The 21,722-nt window shown below is 33.2% G+C and overlaps 1 protein-coding gene across 1 annotated transcript; it reads left to right on the top strand.

Annotated features, from left to right (window-relative positions):
• Positions 1 to 1,096: 1,096 nt before the first annotated feature.
• Positions 1,097 to 9,212, top strand: LOC142224418 (lipase 1). Its single transcript, XM_075294191.1, has 3 exons — positions 1,097 to 1,272; positions 8,018 to 8,692; positions 8,751 to 9,212. The coding sequence occupies exons 1-3, from the start codon at positions 1,132 to 1,134 to the stop codon at positions 9,135 to 9,137; spliced, it is 1,203 nt and encodes a 400-aa protein (XP_075150306.1). The 5' UTR covers positions 1,097 to 1,131; the 3' UTR covers positions 9,138 to 9,212.
• The last annotated feature ends 12,510 nt before the right edge of the window (positions 9,213 to 21,722 follow it).

Genomic DNA, 21,722 nt, shown 5'->3' with positions numbered 1-21,722 from the left:
TGACAAAATTTTCTACAGAAAATAAATTTAACAAAATTTCATATAGTAATAAAATCTTGAGAAAATTGTCTATAAAAATAAAATTTTGTCAAAATTTTCTACAAAAGTAAAATTTTGTCAAAATTTTCTATAGAGATACAATTTTTGGAAAAATTTCTATAGAAATAAAATTTTGACAACATTTTCCATAGAAATAAAATTTTGAAAAAATTTTCTATAGAAATAAAATTTTTTGTCAAAAATTTCTATAGAAATAAAAGTTAGAGAAATTTTCTATAGAAATAAAATTTTGAGAAAATTTTTTATAGAAATAAAATTTTTGCAAAATAGTATATATATTTTTTTTTATTTTGTTGTTTTTTTTTTTTTTGTAACAATTTCTCCATATTTTAGGACATGATTTTTGGCTCGGGTCAAAATCTTTGGATTTTGTTTTTTTTTTTCAGTATATATAACATATATCTCAAATGTGTAGGTATAGTTCCAGCCTCTTATTTGTTGTCACTTAGACTGTTCAGTCTTTTGCAGTACCAATTCTATTTTTAGCTTAGTATCAAGGAAGTCTGACAAACATGAAATATTTTTGCAAAAATAAAATACCTTTCCTCAAAAGAAATGTTTTTGTAGCGAAAATAATTTTTTTTAGTGACTATAGCCACCATACCATGAAGACATTTCAAAGCCATTTGCGAAATTGACATGTGTAGAAAAAACGTATCTATATAAATTTTACACATGAGTTTTCCTCTACGAATGAATATAATTCACACTAATTAAGGCTACGTGTTACAAATGAAATGAAGCGAATAAAAGCCAAAACAAAAATATTATTGTCATATTTTCTATCGTACACTCCAAAAAAATTATCTCTTTTCTCCAAAACGAACAATAAGACTTTAGACGATTTTTTTATATTTTTTATTTTAATTCCCATTTAAAAAAAAAAAATTTTGTTATGTGTTAGTTATCAATAAAATGAAATCTAAATTCATATGGAGTATTAAATAGGCCAATTTAATTAATGGTAGTGCTCGTCAAATGGGTTAATCGATGCATTGTTCATTCCATATAGTGATGTGCTAGTGGTGTGGTTCATTATTATTTTCTAAACACAAAAAATAACAAAATAAAATGAGTGTTGAAATTTCGTTAACTTGGTTGAATATAAAATTTATTTTCTTTTGTATAGCCTTGACTCAAGTTATAGTCATAGGAAATTATTTAGAGAATACCTATCCCAAAAATGTAATCGAAGATGCTGATTTAGACACGGTGAGTGAAAAATTATGATTAGTAGCCCAGTAAATATGGGGTGAGTACCTTACTTTTTTAAAACTAAATTCGAAATTCTTCAATAGCATTACACTTGAAGAACTAATGCGAAATCCATGCAGTTGGATGCTGAAAAAGATGGCATCCGCCCAATGATAAGTTCATGTAAAATTTGGCTCAGAAGCAATGAATTTCACATGGGCGTATTTTAGGGACGAATTATCTTTATTAGCAGCAGCATTGATTTCGCATAAATTCTTCAGATGTGAAACTATTTCAGTATCTCAGATTTAATTTAGAAAAATAAAAAAAAAAACGAAATTGACTTTTCCGACTATTTTATCTCTACACAAAGACATTTTGACTAATACAAGCAAATATTTTATGGTGAATTTCACGTATGCCTCGAAATAGAAGGTAGACTTTTGAGAAAATTTAAATTTATTGCGAAAACTGTGCAAAACAAAGAATTTTTTGTATGACCTCAGAAGCATTTCCTGTAAAGTGCAAATTAAGTCCATTTTTAGAAAATTATTTTTGGATGTACATTAAAAATGGATGTACGCGAAAAGTGAATGAAAAATCGATAAATGAAATATCTACCTTAATTTTAATTTTATTGATCCTAGATTTAGTACACATTGATCCTAGACTAAAGCCACATCCTTAAAGGGACGGTCAAAATCTGTGGATCTATAAAAATAAAGTTTTTACAAAATTTTCCATAACAATAAAATTTTGATAAAATGTCCTCTACGCTAATAGAAAAAGTTTCGTTAAATTAACGAAATGTTTCACTAAAAGCGAGCCAATGAAACAAATTCGTTGATAGAACGAAAAATTTTGTTATTATAATGAATTTTCTGTTAATCAACGAAAGGTTTCGTACTATTGACGAATATTTTCATTGTCGCAATGAAAATATTTCATTAAATCAATGAAATAGTCGAACTTTTCATTGATATAATGAACTTTTCGACAAAAAGTTTGAAACTCTAATTCCCAATAATGACGCGTGGTGCACACAGGCCCCAGGGAATAAACGATATATAGATTTCTACACTGATGGCTCCAATGGCCAAGTGGGTTTCGGAGTATATTCTAAAGATTTGGAACTGCGAATAGCGAAAAGATTACCTAATCACTGTAGTGTTTTTCAAGCAATAAGAGAGGTGGCGATTTGGCAGAGAAGTAATGTTCCAAAAAATGTTGGCATTAATATATACTCAGACAGTCAACCTGTAATAAAATCCTTGAACTCTGTGTTCCTTAACTCGAAAACGGCCATCGATTGCCGAAGATCTCTCAATGAGATGGCTGAGCAGCACAGTATGTATACACCTAATATAGGAGCCTGGCCATAGGAACATACCGCGGAACTGCAAAGCGGATGAGTTAGCAAGGCTAGGGACTGCCTTACATATTCCAAGGGAACTAGAATTTGTTGGTATGGCTTTGGCTACCTGCAAGCTCTTACTGTGTGAGAAGGCTGTTATGATGGCAAATGTTCCATGGGAGAATTGCATGGCGCGAAGTATAATGACTATTGTATGAGCTGTCATGATGCGGAGGAAAAGGAATCGATTAAACACCTCTACCTCGCACGAAAATTGAACTATATTTTACTCCACATTTTGAGATTTCCACAAAGCGTTGTTAAAACCAAGAAAATTTAATGCCCTGATGTACTTTTTAACTGCTGTTCACGAAATTACATACTCTCATAGAAAAAGAAAAAATGAACTAAAAGTAAAGAAGAAAATCATTGGCGCCAAATCATCACCATTTTAACCATACAATAGTTCATTCTTACTATTTTTGGGAATCGTACGAAAATCTTCGTTTGCTTTAGTTCATATTGAACTTATGTGTACGGTTATTCAACTTTATACCCAGTTCATAAAATTTTTGAGACATAGTTAAAAAAATAAGATTTCATTAAGCTCTAGAAAATTTCGAAAAAATAATAAAATGTTTTTCTGTGTGTAGGTGTCCTGAATTTTGTGTGAAGCGTAAGCAAATTTTAGGGGCATATAGCTTTAGATTACTGGTGGACTTGGAAAACGTTAACTTAAGCAGTCTGCTAATATTTTTGGAACAATCTGATTGTTTAACAGAAGAAAATAATCGAGAAGATTCATCGGTTAAAACAAAAAGTGACCATATGTAATAGGTACTTTTAGTTAATGTGGTATCACAATGGACTGAATAGTCTAGGTGAAACTTAATCGGGCTGCCACTTAAACTAACCCTAACCTATCAATGAAATAGTTCCGTTGGCTCAATTTTAATGAAATTTTCTTTGTGTGTAGGAATAGAATTTTCACAAAATGTTCTATAGGTATAAAATGTTGATTAAATTTTTTATAGAAATAAAATATTGACAAAATTTTTTTTAAAAATAAAAATTTCACAAAATTTTCTCTACGAATAGAATTTTGACAAAATTTTCTATAGGAATAAAATGTTGACATAACTTATTAGAGGAATAAAACTTTGACAAAATTTTCTATAGGAATAGAATTTTGACAAAATTTTTATTAAAATAAAAATTTCACAAATTTTTCTCTAGGAATAAAATGTTTACCACATTGTTTATAGGTATAAAAGTGTTACTAAATTTTCAATAGGTATACAATTTTGATAAAATTTTCTATAGAAATAAAATTTTGAAAAAAATTTTGTATAAAAATAAAAATTTCACAAAAATTTTTTAATAAAATTTGACAACATTTCTCTAGGAATAAAATGTTGACTAAATTATCTCTAGGAATAGAATTTTGACAAAATTATCTATAGGAATAAAATGCTGAAATAATTTTTATAGGAATAAAATTTTGACACGATTTTCTATAGAAATAAAATTTTGACAAAATTACAAAAGCATTCTCTATTGCTTGCAGAATTTTTTAAATTTTGCAAAATATTCCTCTCCACCTAGGAGGTACTTCACAAATTATCTACAGAAATAAAATTTTAACAAAATTTTCTATAAAAATAAAATTTTAACAAAATTTTCTATAACAATAAAATTTGTACAAAATTTTCTATAGCAATAAAATTTCACAAATTTTTCTCTAGGAACAATACTTTGACAAAATTTTCTATAAAACTAAGAATTTGACAAAAATTTCTATAAAAATAAAAATTTTACAAAATTTTCTCTAGGAATAAAAGGTTTAGCAAATTGTTTATAGGTATAAAATATTTACTAATTTTTCAATAGTTATACAATTTTGATAAAATTTTCTATAGAAATAAAATTTTGACATTTTCTATAAGAATAAAATTTTGACAAAATTTTGTATAAAAATAAAAATTTCACCAAATTTTTTCTATGAATAAAATTAAGACAACGTATTCTATAAAGTTTTGACTAAATTTTCTAGAGGAATAAAATTTTGACAAAATTATAAAAGCATAGAAATATTGCTTGCAGATTTTTATATCCTCCACCATAGGCTGGGGGTATATTAACTTTGTCATTCCGTATATATAAATATTCTGGGTCGTGGTGAAATTCTGAGTCGATCTGAGCATTTCCGTCCGTCCGTCCGTCTGTTGAAATCACGCTAACTTCCGAACGAAACAAGCTATCGACTTCAAATTTGGCACAAGTAGTTGTTATTGATGTAGGTCGGATGGCATTGCAAATGGGCCATATCGGCCTACTTTTACGTATAGCCCCCATATAAACGGACCCCCAAATTTGGCTTGCGAATCCTCTAAGAGAAGCAAATTTCATCCGATCCGGCTGAAATTTGGTACATGGTGTTAGTAAGGTATCTAACAACCATGCAAAAATTGGTCCACATCGGTCCATAATTATATATAGACCCCATATAAACCGATCCCCCGATTTGCCTTGCGGAGCCTCTAAGAGAAGGAAATTTCATCCGATCCGGCTGAAATTTGGTACTGGTGTCTGCATATGATCTCTACCAACCATGCAAAAATTGGTCCACATCGATTAATAATTATATATAGCCCCCATATAAACCGATCCCCCGATTTCGCTTGGGGAGCCTCTAAGAGAAGCAAATTTCATCCGATCCGGCTGAAATTTGGTACATGGTGTAAGTATATGGTCTCAAACAACGATACATCCGATCCGGCTGAAATTTAGTACAGGGTGTTAGTATTTGGTATTTGGTTTGGTAAATTGGTCCACATTGGTCCATAATTATGAAAAGCCCCCATATAAACCGATCACCAGATTTGACCTCCGGAGCCTCTTGGAAGACTAAAATTCATCTGATTCAGTTGAAATTTGGAACGTGGTGTTAATATATAACCTCAACCACCCGTGCAAAAAATGGTCGAAATCGGTCCATAAGTATATATAGCCCCCATAAAAATCGATACTGAGATTTGGTTTTGGAGCCTCTTGGAGGAGCAAATTTCATCCGAGTCAGTTGAAATTTGGTACATTGTGTTAGTATATGGCCGTTAACAACCATGCCTAACTAGGTCCATATCGGTCTATAGTTATATATGGCCGTCAGATAAATCGATCCCCAATCACACAAAAATTGGTCCATATCAAGTTCATAATTGTATATAGCCCCCATATAAGCGACCCCCATATTTCAATTCTGGCTCTCTACGTACAAAATGTCCATATCGATTCGTAATTATTTGTAGACTTAACTATACATAACTTTTTTGTCTAATATATACCACGTACGGACTAACTCACAATTTAGAAAACGATGTTACGAAGTTTTAAAATACCACAACCCAAGTGTGGATAACAGTCTTTCGTTGAAGTTTCTACGCAATCCATGGTGGAGGGTACATAAGATTTGGCCTGGCCGAACTTACGGTCGTATATACTTGTTTTTTTTTTTTTTTTGATTCTGCACAATATTCCTCCACCTAAGAGGTACTTCAAAAATTATCTACAGAAATAAAAATTTAACAAAATGTTCTATAAAAATAAAATGTTAACAATATTTTTTATAAAAATAAAATTTTGTACAAAATTTTCTATAAAATTATAATTTTAACAAAATTTTCTATAACAATAAAATTTTGCCAAAATTTTCTCTAGCAAAAAAAAAACTTTGACAAAATTTTCTACAGCAATAAAATTTTGGAAATATTTTTTATAAAAATAAAAATTTCGCAAAATTTTCGCCAGGAATAAAATGTTGACTAAATTTTCTATAGAAACATTTTTTTTTTTTGATAAAAGTTTCTACAGGAATCAAATTTTAACAAAATTTTCTACGGGAATAAAATTTTGATAAATTTTCTACAGGAATACTATTTTGAAAATTTTTTCTAAAGTAATAAAATTTAGAAAAAAATTTCACTAGATATACAATTTTGATCAAATTTTTTCCAGAAATACGATTTTGAAAAAAATTTTCTCTAGGAATAAAGTTTTGACAAAATTTCCTATTGAAATAAAAATTTGAGAAATTTTTCTACAAAAAAAATAGAAAATTTTGTCCAATTTTTATTCCTACAGAAAATTTTGTCAACATTTGATTTCAATAGAAAATTTTGTCAAAATTTTATTCCTATTGGAAATGTTGCCAAAATTTTATTCCTATAGACAATTTTGTTAACATTTTGTTCCTCTAGAACATTTTGTCAAAATTTGATCAAATGGTTTACAGAAGTAAAAGTTTGAGAAAATTTTCTATAGAATTAAAATTGTGACAAAATTTTATACCTAGAGAAAATTTGGTCAAACTTTTATTCGTATAGAAAATTTGGTATAAATTTTATTCATATAGAAAATGTTGTCAAGATTTTATTCCTGAGAAAATTTTGTCAAAATTTGATCAAATTTTCTACAGAATCAAATAAAAGGAATAAAATTTTGACAATAGTTTTTGTTGATAAAATTTTCTATAAAAATAATATTCTGCCAAAAAAATTTTTTGATGAGATTTCCCATAGAAAAGAAAATTTTCTCTAAAAATTAAATTTTGACAATTTTTCTTTAAAAATAAATTGACTAAATATTCTCCAATGTCAATATTAAGTCAACATTTTTAAAAATTGTAATTCTCGTTTTATGTCTTACTATCAAAGTCCATTGTGGGTAAATTCTACCCTTTTTAGAACATAGTAATTTTCCCTTGTTGGTGAAAATTGAGAATATTTAAAAATGTCGTTATTAGAAGTGATCATAACATAATAAATTAACTTCTAATTAAAATAATAAATCATTTCTTTCGAAGAAATTTTTTTTCATAATAGCCACACAAATTTCATCATGATAGTGTGATTGCTTAATATTTGGCTGGTCAATAACAAGTGACTATTGTTAGATCTCTCCACCATTTAAATGTGAATAGATTTCTTGTTCCTCGTACCATTGCTCGTTACCATGATATTGGAAGGAAGTTGCATAGCGCCCAAAACGTGGATGATAATATTAGAAATGTTTCCAAACATGAAGGCCACATTTAATCGAAATTCACGCCGCAGTGATAGGGGATTTGCTCATGAGCTAATGAGCGAGAACGCATTCGACACCAATATGAACTAATTTTTGCTTAGTTGTTGAGGACATATTCTAACATCACGTACCAAATTTCAATCGGATCGAATGACATTTGGAATCTTAACAGATGGACGGACATCGCAATATTGACTCAGAATTTCACAACGACCCAGAATATACATATACGCTTCATTCTATGGTGGAGGGTATAAAAAAGCCCCTCTGTGTACCCTAATATGATACAATTCCCTACCTAATAGCGTATTTCCTATCTATTTCCAGGCCCAATTGATAGCAAAATATAATTATCCTATTGAAACACATTATGCGACAACCAAGGACAATTACATTGTACAAATCCATCGGATACCAAAACCGGGAGCACCACCTGTCTTTCTAATGCATGGTCTTATCGATAGCTCGGCAACATGGATAATAATGGGACCGGAGAAAGCCCTGGGCTATTATCTCTCCGACATGGGCTATGATGTTTGGATGGGTAATGCTCGTGGAAATCGTTATTCTCGTAATCACACCGAATTGGATCCTGATACAAACGCGGAATTTTGGCAATTTAGTTGGCATGAAATAGGAATCTACGATTTACCAGCCTCGATTGATTATGTTCTCAAAGAGACGGGATATCGAAAACTTGGATATTTTGGTCATTCCCAGGGTACCACATCATTTTGGGTTATGTGTTCCATGCATCCGGAATATAATGAAAAAATTGCCATAATGCATGCCTTGGCTCCGGTAGCCTTTATGAAACATTTAAAAAGTCCACTACTACCATATGCCAAGAATATGGCTAAAATACCAGGAGAGACAATCAGGGAATTTCTGCGTCGTACAAAAATTCTATGGGAGACCTGTTTTGCCAATAAAATGTCAGAGGATCTATGTGTTCGGATCTATTATCAAGTTGTGGGTAAAGATGTGGAACAAACGAATGCGGTAAGTTGCCTTTTGCATTTCCAAAATCTGCTAAATTAATTTTTCCTCTCTCCAATAGACTTTGTTTCCTGTAATATTTGGGCATATCCCTGCCGGCTGTAATCTCAAACAGATTACTCACTACATACAATTGGTGGAAAATGATCGCTTTTGTCAGTTTGATTATGGGTCTGAAAAAAATATGAAACACTATCAGCAACCCTCACCTCCCGATTATCCTTTAGAAAAAATAACTGCTCCTGTGGCCTTATACTATACCTATAATGATAACCTTTCAAGTGAGCTGGATGTTCAAAGACTGGCAAAACTTCTACCCAATGTTATTGAGGATTGTTTGTATCCCCATAAAAAATGGAATCATATGACCATGTCTTGGGGTATTGATGCTCGTGAATTGGCCCACAAGAGAATGATTGAGATTATGAAGGAATATTCCTATGAATAATTTATTTTATTTGTCTTAGAATAAAACGGATGTTCAATGAATTATCAAAGAAATATATAATCAGATGCAAACAAATATATACCTGGATATAAAAATTTTAATTGAAAATATTGGATGAAACATTTAATATTCATTGTTGCTTTCAAAGCTTAGCTAACAAGTTCACACTGCTATATCTGCCAAACTAGAAATGACAACTACATGATATTTGTTCTCTTGACATCTCATTATATTCTTCAGAAGCCACCTAAAGTAATTGCATCTGAATTTTTTAAAAAAGAAAGGTGGTGAATTTGCAATGTTCGTGTTGCGTCTTAGTTGCCTGGCAAAATCATAACCAGCTTTTGTTGACGATTTCATGTAATCAATCACAAATCGTTAAAATGATACTGTTAGCTTTGTCAACTTCCACGGTAGAGGTCCAAAATATCTACAACAACGACTGTTATTTTTATTTGGGTCGAAGGTGGAATCCGGAACCTGTTGAAGAAGAATAGAAACATACCCATATGGGACAGTGCTTTATTCTTGGTTTTTGCAGTTGGAGCGTCAAAGAGCGTTTGGATATTGAGAACCGTTAGTCTCCTTGGTCGAGGACTGCCGTCAAAAATTGGTACATGAAGTCCCATGGCAACATACTCCGAATAAATTTATTAGATAATTAAAAAGCAAAAGTTTCTGAAGGTTATATTCCTCACGTAATGCTGGGAATTTAGATTGCTCTTGGCGCAAATGTTCCAATATTTGTCCATTCCACAAAATAGGAGCCATTGTGAAACCATTTCAGAACAGTGATGTATGCTTTAAAAGCACAATCCGAGGAACATTCTGAGTCGTTTTCTTGAGGGCCAACACACGCTGAATCTACTGCTACCTACTGCTGCTAAGGGAGCCACCGTGGTGCAATGGTTAGCATGTCCGCCTTGCGTACATAAGGTCGTGGGTTCGATTCCTGCTTCGAACGAACACCAAAAAGTTTTTCAGCTGTGAATTATCCCAACTCAGTAATGCTGGTGACATTTCTGAGGGTTTCAAAGCTTCTCTAAGTGGTTTCACTGCAATGTGGAACGCCGTTCGGACTCGGCTATAAAAAGGAGGTCCCTTATCATTGAGCTTAACATGGAATCGGGTAGCACTCATTGATAAGAGAAAAGTTCTCCAATGTGGTATCACAATGGACTAAATAGTCTAAGTGAGCCTGATACATAGGGCTACCACCTACCTACTACCACCATTCCCTGGGTTAGATAGGGCTGTACCATGCCGATTAAATCTAGCGATTCCAAGAGACGGGTGCAACGTTTGTTATCTACAACCATGAGATAGTCGACTAAAAACACGAGACGAAGTCACCTTCCATTCCGCAAAATAGGCGCCATTGTGGAACCATTTCAGAGCCATGTTGAATGCTTTATAAGTGCAATCCGAGGAACATTCTGAGTCAGTTGTCTTGGCAGTCAACGCAAGCTGGATCCACTGCTACTACCATTCCCTGGGTAGACAGGCATGTACTATGCCGACTAAATAGAACGCTTCCAAGAGATGGTTGCAACGTTTATTCTCTGCAGCCATGAGATAGTAGACGGTAAATCCGAGACGAAGTCACCTTCGAAATATTAGACTCCATTCAGCTATTGTGCTCCAAAGAGGATCCTTTCGTTGAGGCTAGTTTCTAGGATTCATAGGATCGTAAAGGGCTGACACTTAACCTTACCTAGTGGACCAATACGACCCTGAAATGGATATCCTCTGGTGACGTCGAAACATTCATCGTGGAGCTCACCCAACATCAAACTACCTTGAAAATATAGGATTCCATTCTGTGACTGTACTCCATTCGGTAGAACTATTTTCCGAGAGTCACAGGACCGTAAAGTGCTTCCACTTAAACCTAACCTACGAGTATTGGGCTAATACGACTCAGAATTTTTGATGTGGATTAAGACAGAGAAATGGTTGTTACCGTGGGAGAGTCGATAAAATCCTCATTCTCTGGTGCACACTCGAGTCTAATTGTTATTAGGACTCAAGGAGATTGTTGTTACCGTGGGAGAGTCGATAAAATCCTCATCCTCTGGTACACACTCGAGTCTAATTATTAGGACTCAAAGAGATGGTTGTTACGGTGGGAGAATCGATAAAATCCTCATTCTCTGGTGCACACTCGAGTCTAAAGCGCAATATTGAAGTCCGTTCTGCCATCGTACTCTGAAGACTATCCCTTCGAAGTGATTTTTTCTACTTTCGTAAAGATCTACCATTTAAACATAACATACTTAGTCACTACGACTCTAAACTGCTGACAATGAAACATTCATCCCCTGAAGCACACCCAACACGAAGGCACCAATCTGCTATCGTGCTGCAAAGAGTACTCCTTCGCCGGGACTTTTTTCTGGAATTCACAGGGTTTTAAATGCGATTCCACTGACATCTAACCTTGTAAGCCAATACGATTCTGCATTGGAGATCTGGAGTACGAGAGCGGTCGCCCTCAAAAATGCCGCATTTACTCACTGCAACCGTAAGACCATTTCACCGTTCCTTTCAAACGACTGTCAGATACTATGTCGAATTATTGGGACGATTCAACGATATGGTTGCAGCGTATGCTCCCTGCAACACTGAGACAGTGGACGGAAAGTTGATGGCATGGTGCGTACGCGACACAAAGGCACTTTCCATTCTGCTATCATGCTCCAAAGAGCGTCCCTTTGTTTCTTCCCTTCCCACAGGTTCGCAAAGGGCTATCACTTAAACCTAAACCTTTCTAGGTCTTCCATCCCGAGGCCTTGATGAAGGCAAGTATATCTTTCATATTGCAGTTCCGCAAATCAGTTATATCCTGAAAGAAAATAGGATCACAGTATCTTGTTTCTTCTAAGGGATAATGCTAGACACTGGGACAGAAATTGGTAGGAGTCTTCTGTTGCCTCTAGATCTAGACACCATCTACAAATATCGTTAGTTATTAAGCCAAGCCTTACGATGTGTTTTCCAAGTGTGTTGTGTCTTTTTATGATGCCTATCATTGGTCTCAAATCATCTCTCTGTGTCGTCATCAGATAATCAGAGTTCTTACGGCTCTTGTCGTCCCATATCAGTTTGGTTAGCTAGCAGTTCGTAGAGGAAGCCTAATAAATCATTGTATTTAACATTGATCCTGTAAGTATATAAAGATAGCGGGGGAAGACGTCTATGACCATGTTATTCGTTCCGTGTGCGCCTTCTTTAGCCAGCACATCCGCCTCCTCATTACCGACTATTCCATAATGTCCAGGTAACCAGCTCAGAGTGATATTATGCTGTTCAGTGATAGCTCTTAGCTCTCTACGACAGCGGCTGACTGCCTTCGACGTTATGTTCTGATTTCCTAAGGCCTTAATTGCAGCCTGACTGTCGATGAAGAAGCTGATATCGCTCCAGAATATCGGCCTCATCAGCAGTAGTTCTTCAGCTTTCGAAGTGCCAAATACTTCCGTTTGCTGTATCCACCATCCATTTTGTATGAATCCCTAATCCCCAAATCTTCGCAGTAAATACCACTGTCAGTGCCTTCCTCCATTTTCGAACCATCCTATGGTGACGATCCCATGGTGATGACGAAACATTAAAACTCTGGACCTTATTCCCGACTAAGGTGCTGTTCACGATCGTGCTCCTTTCGGAGGGAGTAGGAAACTGTTGGCCTCAAGAGAACTGTACTTGCTCATTACAACCATGAGACCATTTCACTGTTTCCTTGGAAAGACGGCAGACCCTCCATCGTCGAATTATTTGGATGAGTACAAGAGATGGTTGCAGTGCTTGCTCAATGCTATCGTGGGATAGTCGATCAAACCCTCATCACCTGGCGTGCATCGAATACTGCGACGCCATCGAAATATTGAACTCCATTCTACTGTCACTTCGACGGGACTAATTGCTATTTTCGTAAAGATCTGCCACTTAAACCTAACATAGTCAATATGACTCTGAATTGATGACAAGGAAACAATTATCCTTTGGCGCACAGCGAAATAATGGACTCCATTATGTTGTATTAGACCGAAGAGTGTTCTTCAAGTGGAACTATTTGTTGGGCCCTACAAATCCCAACCAATAGTCCACGTAAGGAACACTCTTCGGTACAATATAACAGAGTGGTTTCCATTATTTCGATGGCCCCTTCATCTAGGATGTGCACCAAAGGATGAATAGTTCGTTGCCATCAATTCAGAGTCATATTGAGTATGTTATGGTTGCCACTTAAACCTAAATCGAGTTGCGAAGAATGTCTCTTGTCGGGACAATTTTCTGGGATCCACATGGCTGTCATTGAAACCTAAGCTAGTAGGTCAATACGACCCTGACTTGATCTAGTGTTTTGCACATTCCAACCGTGAGACCAACTTTGACACTCTTCAAGCACAATTCTAGTGAAGTGCTTCGTTCCACAACGGCCCTCAAAACAGAGATCCACTGGAACACACCTTAGACCAAGGCACGGCGGACCCAGTGAGCTGCTCTCCTTGAAAAATGCGAAAACGGTCCCTTCGGCAGGAAGGGCGGTGGACACCGTTTTCCAGTGTTTTCGAAAATTTCCTATTCCGGAATGGTTGCCTCATTTCCTCAATGCTACTGCGAAACTCTTTCAGAGCAATGTTTGTCGCTGTTTATGCTAATCCGGATGGGATTATGTGTCGTGTCTTGCTAGTTGACGATCTACTGCCACACACCGGATACGCGGAAAATTGGAAACAGTAAACCATGTCCGATGAACATGCTCCTTATGGCCCTATTCTTTGCTGAATATAAACGGCTTCAGCGCCTGCTCCGCTTCCACCTCCCGATTAGACGAGACTCTGTGCTTACCATGGGGTTACCTTATGTCAAATCAATCCTCTAATTCGAGGACGTAGGAAATCAAAGCACCAACACCATCTGAAATTCACTCTAACTTTCATCGATAGTTTTGATGTAGTAGCTGCCTGTTGTTTTGGACATAGTGAGTCTGAAGAGTCCATTGTGATAACTTATGTTTCGGTTCCGAATAGTGTGTCGCATTGGGAGATATTACCCCACAACCAAGCGGAGATACACCACCGTTGGAAAACTTAATTTTTCAAACGAAACTAGGATTGAAATGCTCTGGCGGAAATTGCACCACATGCCTCTAATGTATAAATATTTTACTAAAAATGCGAGTCTATAATAAAGGCGTTTCATTCAGCAATTCCAACGGAACCTATTTCACATAAACTCTAATTTTTTCTAACATCACCATTGTTCACAAAAATTAAAAACTCTAACAAATAAATGCCATCAATAATTTTCCTACAATTTTTCAAATAATATTCCATGCCCATGCAAAATTATGGTCTATGTCTAGTTGACAAAAGAATCATATAAATGGGAATAATAAAATGCCTGCATTCCTTCAATTTCCTTTCAATGCAAATGCATTTAATCATTCAAATGAATGATGACTGACTAAATGGGTCTGCACTCGGGGATCTAGGATTATATTTTTCTGCGGCCAGACAAAAGAAATTGGGAATATATAGAAAAAAGCCAATTTGATTTTTGTCAAATCACAGACTATTGGTGACAGTCACCAATAAAACTTAATATCTACTAGTTGGCCACCCGTCCACTAGTCCAAACGCCCTCTTGTCTAGCTGTCATTTGGTCGGAGATGGTTTGTTTGTATCCCGCCAGTGTAGCCCGTCATCTACTGCAAATAACGAGTGACTGATGATGTGCCTGTGGCCGCATATGGAGCATTTGTCAACTGGATAATAGAAGAAGTGAAGCTCACCATAGCACAGTGGGAGATTTTGAATGGCTCCACTGGATATATCGGGAGTGAAGGTAGTATCAGGTTAGCAAGGGCACGCCCAAAGGTGGCTTGTGATGTAAGATCAGTATCATCATTTGTGATTGCTGTTTTAAGAAGTGGGAAAAGCACATACAGCGACAGTCTTCCGCCCACTCCAAGAGATATCCTTCCAAATCAGATCTACATCACGGTTGCCACAGTTGGTACAATTCTACGAAAAAAGTAGATTTTTTACTGTTAGGTATATTGGTAGAATTCTTGATGTTTTCGAAGATTTTGCAAAATATTCCTCTCCAACTTAGAGGTAATTCACACTTTTTCTATGGAAATAAAATTTTGACAAATTTTTCTATCGAAATAAAATTTTGACAAAATTTCCTAGAGCAAAAAAAATTTTCTATAGAAATAAAATTTTGACAAAATTCGCTATGGCAATAAAATGTTTAAAGAATTTTCTATAGAAAAAAAAATTTACAAAATTTTCTGTAGAAAAAATTTTATTCACAAAATTTTCAAAAAAAAAATATAAATTTAACAACGTTTTCTATAGAAATAAAATTTTGACAAAATTTCCTATAGAATTAAAATTTCCTATAGATGTAAAATTTTGCCAAAATTTTCTATAGAAAAAAATGACAGAGTTTTCTATAGAAATAAAATTTTTAAAACAAAAATTTTACAGATATAAAATTGAAAACAATTTTACAGTAATAAAATACTGAACAAATTTATATAGAAGAAAGTTTTGAAAAAAAATTGTGTTGAAATAAAATTTTTACAAATTTTTTCTATAAACATTTTCTGTAGAAATTAAAAAATTAACAACATTTTCTATAGAAATTAAATTTTTACAAAATCTCCTATAGAAATACAATTTTGCCAACAATTTCTTATAGAAATTACATTAACAAATATATTTATAGAAATAAAATATTAACAAAATTTCCAACGAAATAAAATTTTAACAAAAATTCCTAAGATATAAAATTTTAACAAAATTTCCTATAACAATAAAATTTTTAACGAGTTTTGTATAGAAAAAAATTGTTCACAAAATTGTCAGTAGAAACAAGTATATACGGCCGTAAGTTCGGCCAGGCCGAATCTTATGTACCCTCCACCATGGATTGCATAGAAACTAAAGACTGTCATCCACAATCGAATTATTTGGGTTGCGGTAATACTTGCCGATGGCAAGGTATCTTAAAACTTCTTAACGCCGTGTTCTCAATTGTAAGTTAGTCCAAGGGGCTCCGTTGGTCAAATCTGGGGATCAGTTTATATGGGGGCTACATATAATTATGGACCGATAAGGACCAATTCCTGCATGGTTGTCCGAGGCCATATAGTAACACCACGTACCAAATTTCAACCGAATTGGATGAATTTTGCTCATCCATGTGGGTCCGGAGGTCAAATCTGGGGATCGGTTTAGGGCTATATATAATTATGGACCAATGTGAACCACAGTTTGCATGGTTGTTAGAGACCATATACTAGCACCATGTACCAAATTTCAGCCGGATCGGATGAAATTTGCTTCTCTTAGAGGTTCCGCAAACCAAATCGGGAGTTCGGTTTATATGGGGGCTATATATAATTATGGGCCGATATGGGCCAATTTTTGCATAGTTTTTAGAGACCATATACTAACACCATGTACCAAATTTCAGCCGGATCGGATGAAATTTGCTCTCTTAGAGGCTCCGCAAGCCAAATCTGAGGATCGGTTTATATGAGGGCTATATATGATTATCGACCGATGTGGACTAATTTTTGCATGTTTGTTAAAGACCATATACTAATACCATGTACCAAATTTCAGCCGGATCGGATGAAATTTGCTTCTCTTAGGGGCTCCGCAAGCCAAATCTGGCGATCGGTTTATATGAGGGCTATATATAATTATGGGCCGATTTGGACCAATTTTTGCATGGTTGTGAGAGACCATATACTAACACCATTTACCAAATTTCAACTGGATTGGATAAATTTTGCTCCTCCAAGAGGCTCCGCAAGCCAAATCTGGGGATCGGTTTATATGGGGGCTATACGTAAAAGTGGATCGATATGGCCCATTTGCAATACCATCCGACCTTCATCAATAACAACTACTTGTGCCAAGTTTCAAGTCGATAGCTTGTTTCGTTCGGAAGTTAGCGTGATTTCAACAGACGGACGGACGCACGGATCGACTCAGTATTTCACCATGACCCAGAATATATACTTTATGGGGTCTTAGAGCAATATTACGATGTGTTACAAACGAAATGACAAAGTTAATATATCCTCCATCCTATGGTGGAGGGTATAAAAATATATAGAAATAAAATATTAACAAAATTTCCTACGAAATAAAATTTTAACAAAAATTCCTAAGATATAAAATTTTAACAAAATTTCCTATAACAATAAAATTTTTAACGAATTTTCTATAGAAAAAAATTGTTCACAAAAATTTCTATAAAAGTAAAAATTTAACAAAATTTTCTATAGAAATAACATTTTGACAAAATTTCCTGCAGAAAAAAAAAATTTCACAAATTTCCTATAGAAATAAAATCTTGAAAAATAAGATTTTTTTGTTTGGTAGTTTTTTGATAAAATTTTCTCCAAATTTTGGTAGTTTATTTTTGGCTCGAGTGGCAACCGTGATCTGCATGTGCTCTCTTCAATGCTGTATGAAATCCCTTATAATTGGTGTCTCCGATCAGGTGATTAATTGATTTTCCAAATCATGTCGTACCTGATAGTCTCGGAACTTGTCCACGCCACTGTATTTTATCAGATACTGGCGATTAAGGAGTGGACAATATTCCTTCACCGAGAGCATTTGGGAATCATCCTACATGTGGTGTTTTTTGATTTTGCTCGACAACAGGTGCAACCCGTAGCACGATAGTTTGCTTTGCTTAAAGATATCTTCATTGGGTCTCGGTCAAACTGGATGTCCAAACGAGAGATGCTTAATCGATGAGGGGACGATAAATTGACTCGAAAGTCATCCGAATCTTTACAAAGGACGAATGGATTGAATTTTACCAAGCAAGTTGGTCTGAATTCAAAGCATAGGTCTACATGCCAGAGTGGCTGAAAAACGAGCTTAGAAATGACCAACGTGACATACGGCGAGCTTAATCAGGAGACCGTTATGCTAATGTCATCCATCTAGTCAAGATCCTGAGTCGAGACCCTGACTGCTTCTTCTGGATTTGAGACCCAGAATGCTTCATCTGGATCTGAGGCCCAGACTGCTTTTTCCAGCGATTACCCACAAAGAGTCATCATGCTCCCATTGTGTGAGATGGCTCTACTTCCCCTCCAACAATCTACCAAATATTCCCATATTGATATACAGTTTTTTTTTGATTCCGCCTTTGTGGACATTTCAAAGGCATTCATTTTTTTTTGCTTTCAAAGTGAATACAAATAATTCGACATGAATATATATGGAATCGTTCAAATGCACTCGCACTTTAATTCTTTTTTTTTTTGGCAAATTGACGATAACTTCGATTTCTCTTCAGAATACTTGGTTGTGTGTGTGTGTGTGGTTACTGAAAGGGGGATAACCAAACAAAAAAATTATTGAGGGCAGTCTTTTGCAATATTCCCATTTGACAAGATGTGAAAAATGCATAAAGTTCCATAACATTGAATACAACTTCGGATGTAAGTCTGTTGGAACAACAAGGAGGTTTAAACAAAGCGGAAAGGGATATTCAAAAATTTTGCGAAGTATTGTTGATGAAAGGAGAAGTAATCAGAATTTGTGTGGTTGATATAAGGGCGAAGTTAAATGACATGAGACATTTAACAAATGAATGGTGAAATTGAATTTCACATGTGTGAATTGCTTTGAAAGTTTACTGGGTGGCTGATATGTAATGTAAGAAAGTAAAAATCTATAATTTTTTAATTTTATTTTGCAAAAGGAAAAAAAATTGAAAATATCATAAAATTTTAAAATCAGTTTAGATTTATTCGAAATTTGTACCTTTGGCACGAATTATGTCCTTCAAACGGCTGATAAAGTTATCATACGTCTCACAATGATGGCCCTTGACCCATTCCAGGCGAAGCACATTCTTAACATGATAAACACATTGGTGTTTTTTTTTCTCGGAAATTATGTTTCCACGAAAATAATCATGATCCACTTGATAAGAGCATAGAATTTTATTTAGAAAATTTTGTCAAAATGTTATTTCTATGGAAAAATTTATCAAAATTGTATTACTATAGATACAATTTTGTGTCTATAGAAATAAAATTTTGTCATAATTTTATTTCCATTGAAAATTTTGTTAAAATTGTATTTCTGTAAAACAATTTGTCAAAATTTTATTTCTATAAAAAATTTTGTTAAAATTTTTTTCCATAAAAATTTTGTCAAAATTTTAATTTTGTCAAAATTTTAATTTTGTCAAAATTTTATTTCATTCTTTTTGTTTTGTTATTGTTGGTTTTGTTCTTTAAGCATTGTTGTTGTTTTTATTGCAGCTTAAAACCATACATTGACTAAACTACAAGTGTAGCTTAACCAACAGAGGAAAAGAATGTTTGTCAAATTTATTTGGGTAAAGCCCTATAGACTGCAAGATAGTTAGATGGACGCACGTTTCGGAATTACCACATTCCTCATCAGCATCCTCTACTTGCAGCAAAACTATCAACCAATTATCAGAGTAAATTCAGGCAGTTCATTAAACCCAACAATGAACCACACTTGAACCTCCCGAAAAAAGGTTTTGTATAATAGCCGGCTTATGCCGAAATAAATTCAAAACAAACATATCTCTTTTCCTATGGTTGGTTTTTGTTCTTTAATCATTGTTGTTGTTGTTTTTATTGCAGCTTAAAACCATACATTGACTAAACTACAAGTGTAGCTTAACCAACAGAGCAAAAGAGCAAAAGAATGTTTGTCAAATTTATTTGGACAAAGCCCTATAGACTGCAAGATGGTTGGATGGACGCACGTTTCGGAATTACCACATTCCTCATCAGCATCCTCCACTTGCAGCAAAACTATCAACTAATTATCAGAATAAATTCAGGCAGTTCATTAAACCCAACAATAAACCACACTTGAACCTTCCGAAAAAAGGCTTTACATTGATAGCCGGCTTATGCCGAAATAAATTCGTACAAACATCTCTCTTTTCCTTTGCCACCATCAAATCATCGATTTGAGTGAAGTTGGCTGGGTTTTATTTTGAGCGTGCTTCCTGTTCTTTCTTTCACTCGTTTTGTTTTGTTATTGTTGTGTTGGTTTGTGTTCTTTAATCATTGTTTTTATTTTTTGATTTCAGCTTAAAACCATACATTGACTAAACTACAAGTGTAGCTCAACCAACATTTTTATTACTAAATAAAATTTTGTCAAAATTTTATTTCTTTAGAAAATTTTGTCAAAATTTTATTTGTATAGAATTTTGTTTTTAACTTATTTTTATAGAAAACTTTGTAAATATTTTATTTCTATAGAAAATATAGTTAAAATTTTATTACTATAGAAAATTTTTTCAACATTTTATTTCTAGAGAAAATTTTGTCAAAAATTTATTTCTATAGAAAATTTTGCCAGAAATGTATTTCTATAGAAAATTTTGTCAAAATTGTATTTCTTTAGAACATTTTGTCAAAATTTTATTTCTATAGATAATTTTGTTAAAATTTTTTTTCAATAGAAAATTTTGTTAACATTTTTTTCATAAAAGATTTTGTCAAAATTTTATTTCTATACAAAATTTTGTCAAAATTTTGTTTTTTAGAACATTTTGTCTTAATTTTATTTCTGAAGTAAATTTTGTCAAAATTTTATTTCTATAGAAAAGTTTGTCAAAATTTTATTACTATAGAAAATGTTGTCAAAATTTTATTTCTTAGAAAATTTTGAGAAAATTTTATTTCTTTAGAAAATTTTGCCAAAGTTTTATTTCTATAGAAAATTTTGCCAAAATTTTATTTCTATAGAAAATTTTGAGAAAATTTTATTTATATAGAATATTTTGACAAAATTTTATTTCTATAGAAAATTTTGTCAAAATTTAATTTCTATAGATTTCTATAGAAAATTTTGCAAAAATTTTATTTCTTTAGAAAATTTTGCCAAAGTTTTATTTCTATAGAAAATTTTGCCAAAATTTTATTTCTATTTAAAATTTTGCCTAAATTTGATTTCTATAGAAAATTTTGCCAAAATTTTATTTCTATAGAAAATTTTGAGAAAATTTTATTTATATAGAATATTTTGACAAAATTTTATTTCTATAGAAAATTTTGTCAAATTTTTATTTTTTTAGAAATTTGATTTCTATAGAAAATTATTCCGAAATTTGGTTTCTATAGAAAATTTTACCTAAATTTGATTTCTATAGAAAATTTTGTCAAAATTTGATTTCAATAGAAAATTTTGCCAAAATTTTATTTCTATAGAAAATTTTGACAAAATTGTATTTCTATAGAAAATTTTGTTAAATTTTTTCTATAGAAAAGTTTGTCAAATTCTATTTCTATAGAAAATTTTGTCAAAATTTTATTTCTATAGAAAATTTTGTCAAAATATGTTTTCAATAGAAAATTTTGCCAAAATTTTATTTCTATAGAAAATTTTGACAAAATTTTATTTCTATAGAAAATTTTGTTAAATTTTTTCTATAGAAAAGTTTGTCAAATTCGATTTCTATAGAAAATTTTGTCAAAATTTTATTTCTATAGAAAATGTTATCAAAATTTTATTTCTATAGAATAATTTTTTA

The sequence above is a fragment of the Haematobia irritans genome, chromosome 2 (assembly GCF_050003625.1).
Source record: "Haematobia irritans isolate KBUSLIRL chromosome 2, ASM5000362v1, whole genome shotgun sequence".
In the NCBI taxonomy this organism is placed as follows: domain Eukaryota; kingdom Metazoa; phylum Arthropoda; class Insecta; order Diptera; family Muscidae; genus Haematobia; species Haematobia irritans.
The sequence above is the reverse complement of the archived record's forward strand: the minus strand, read 5'-3'. Positions and strand labels throughout refer to the sequence as shown.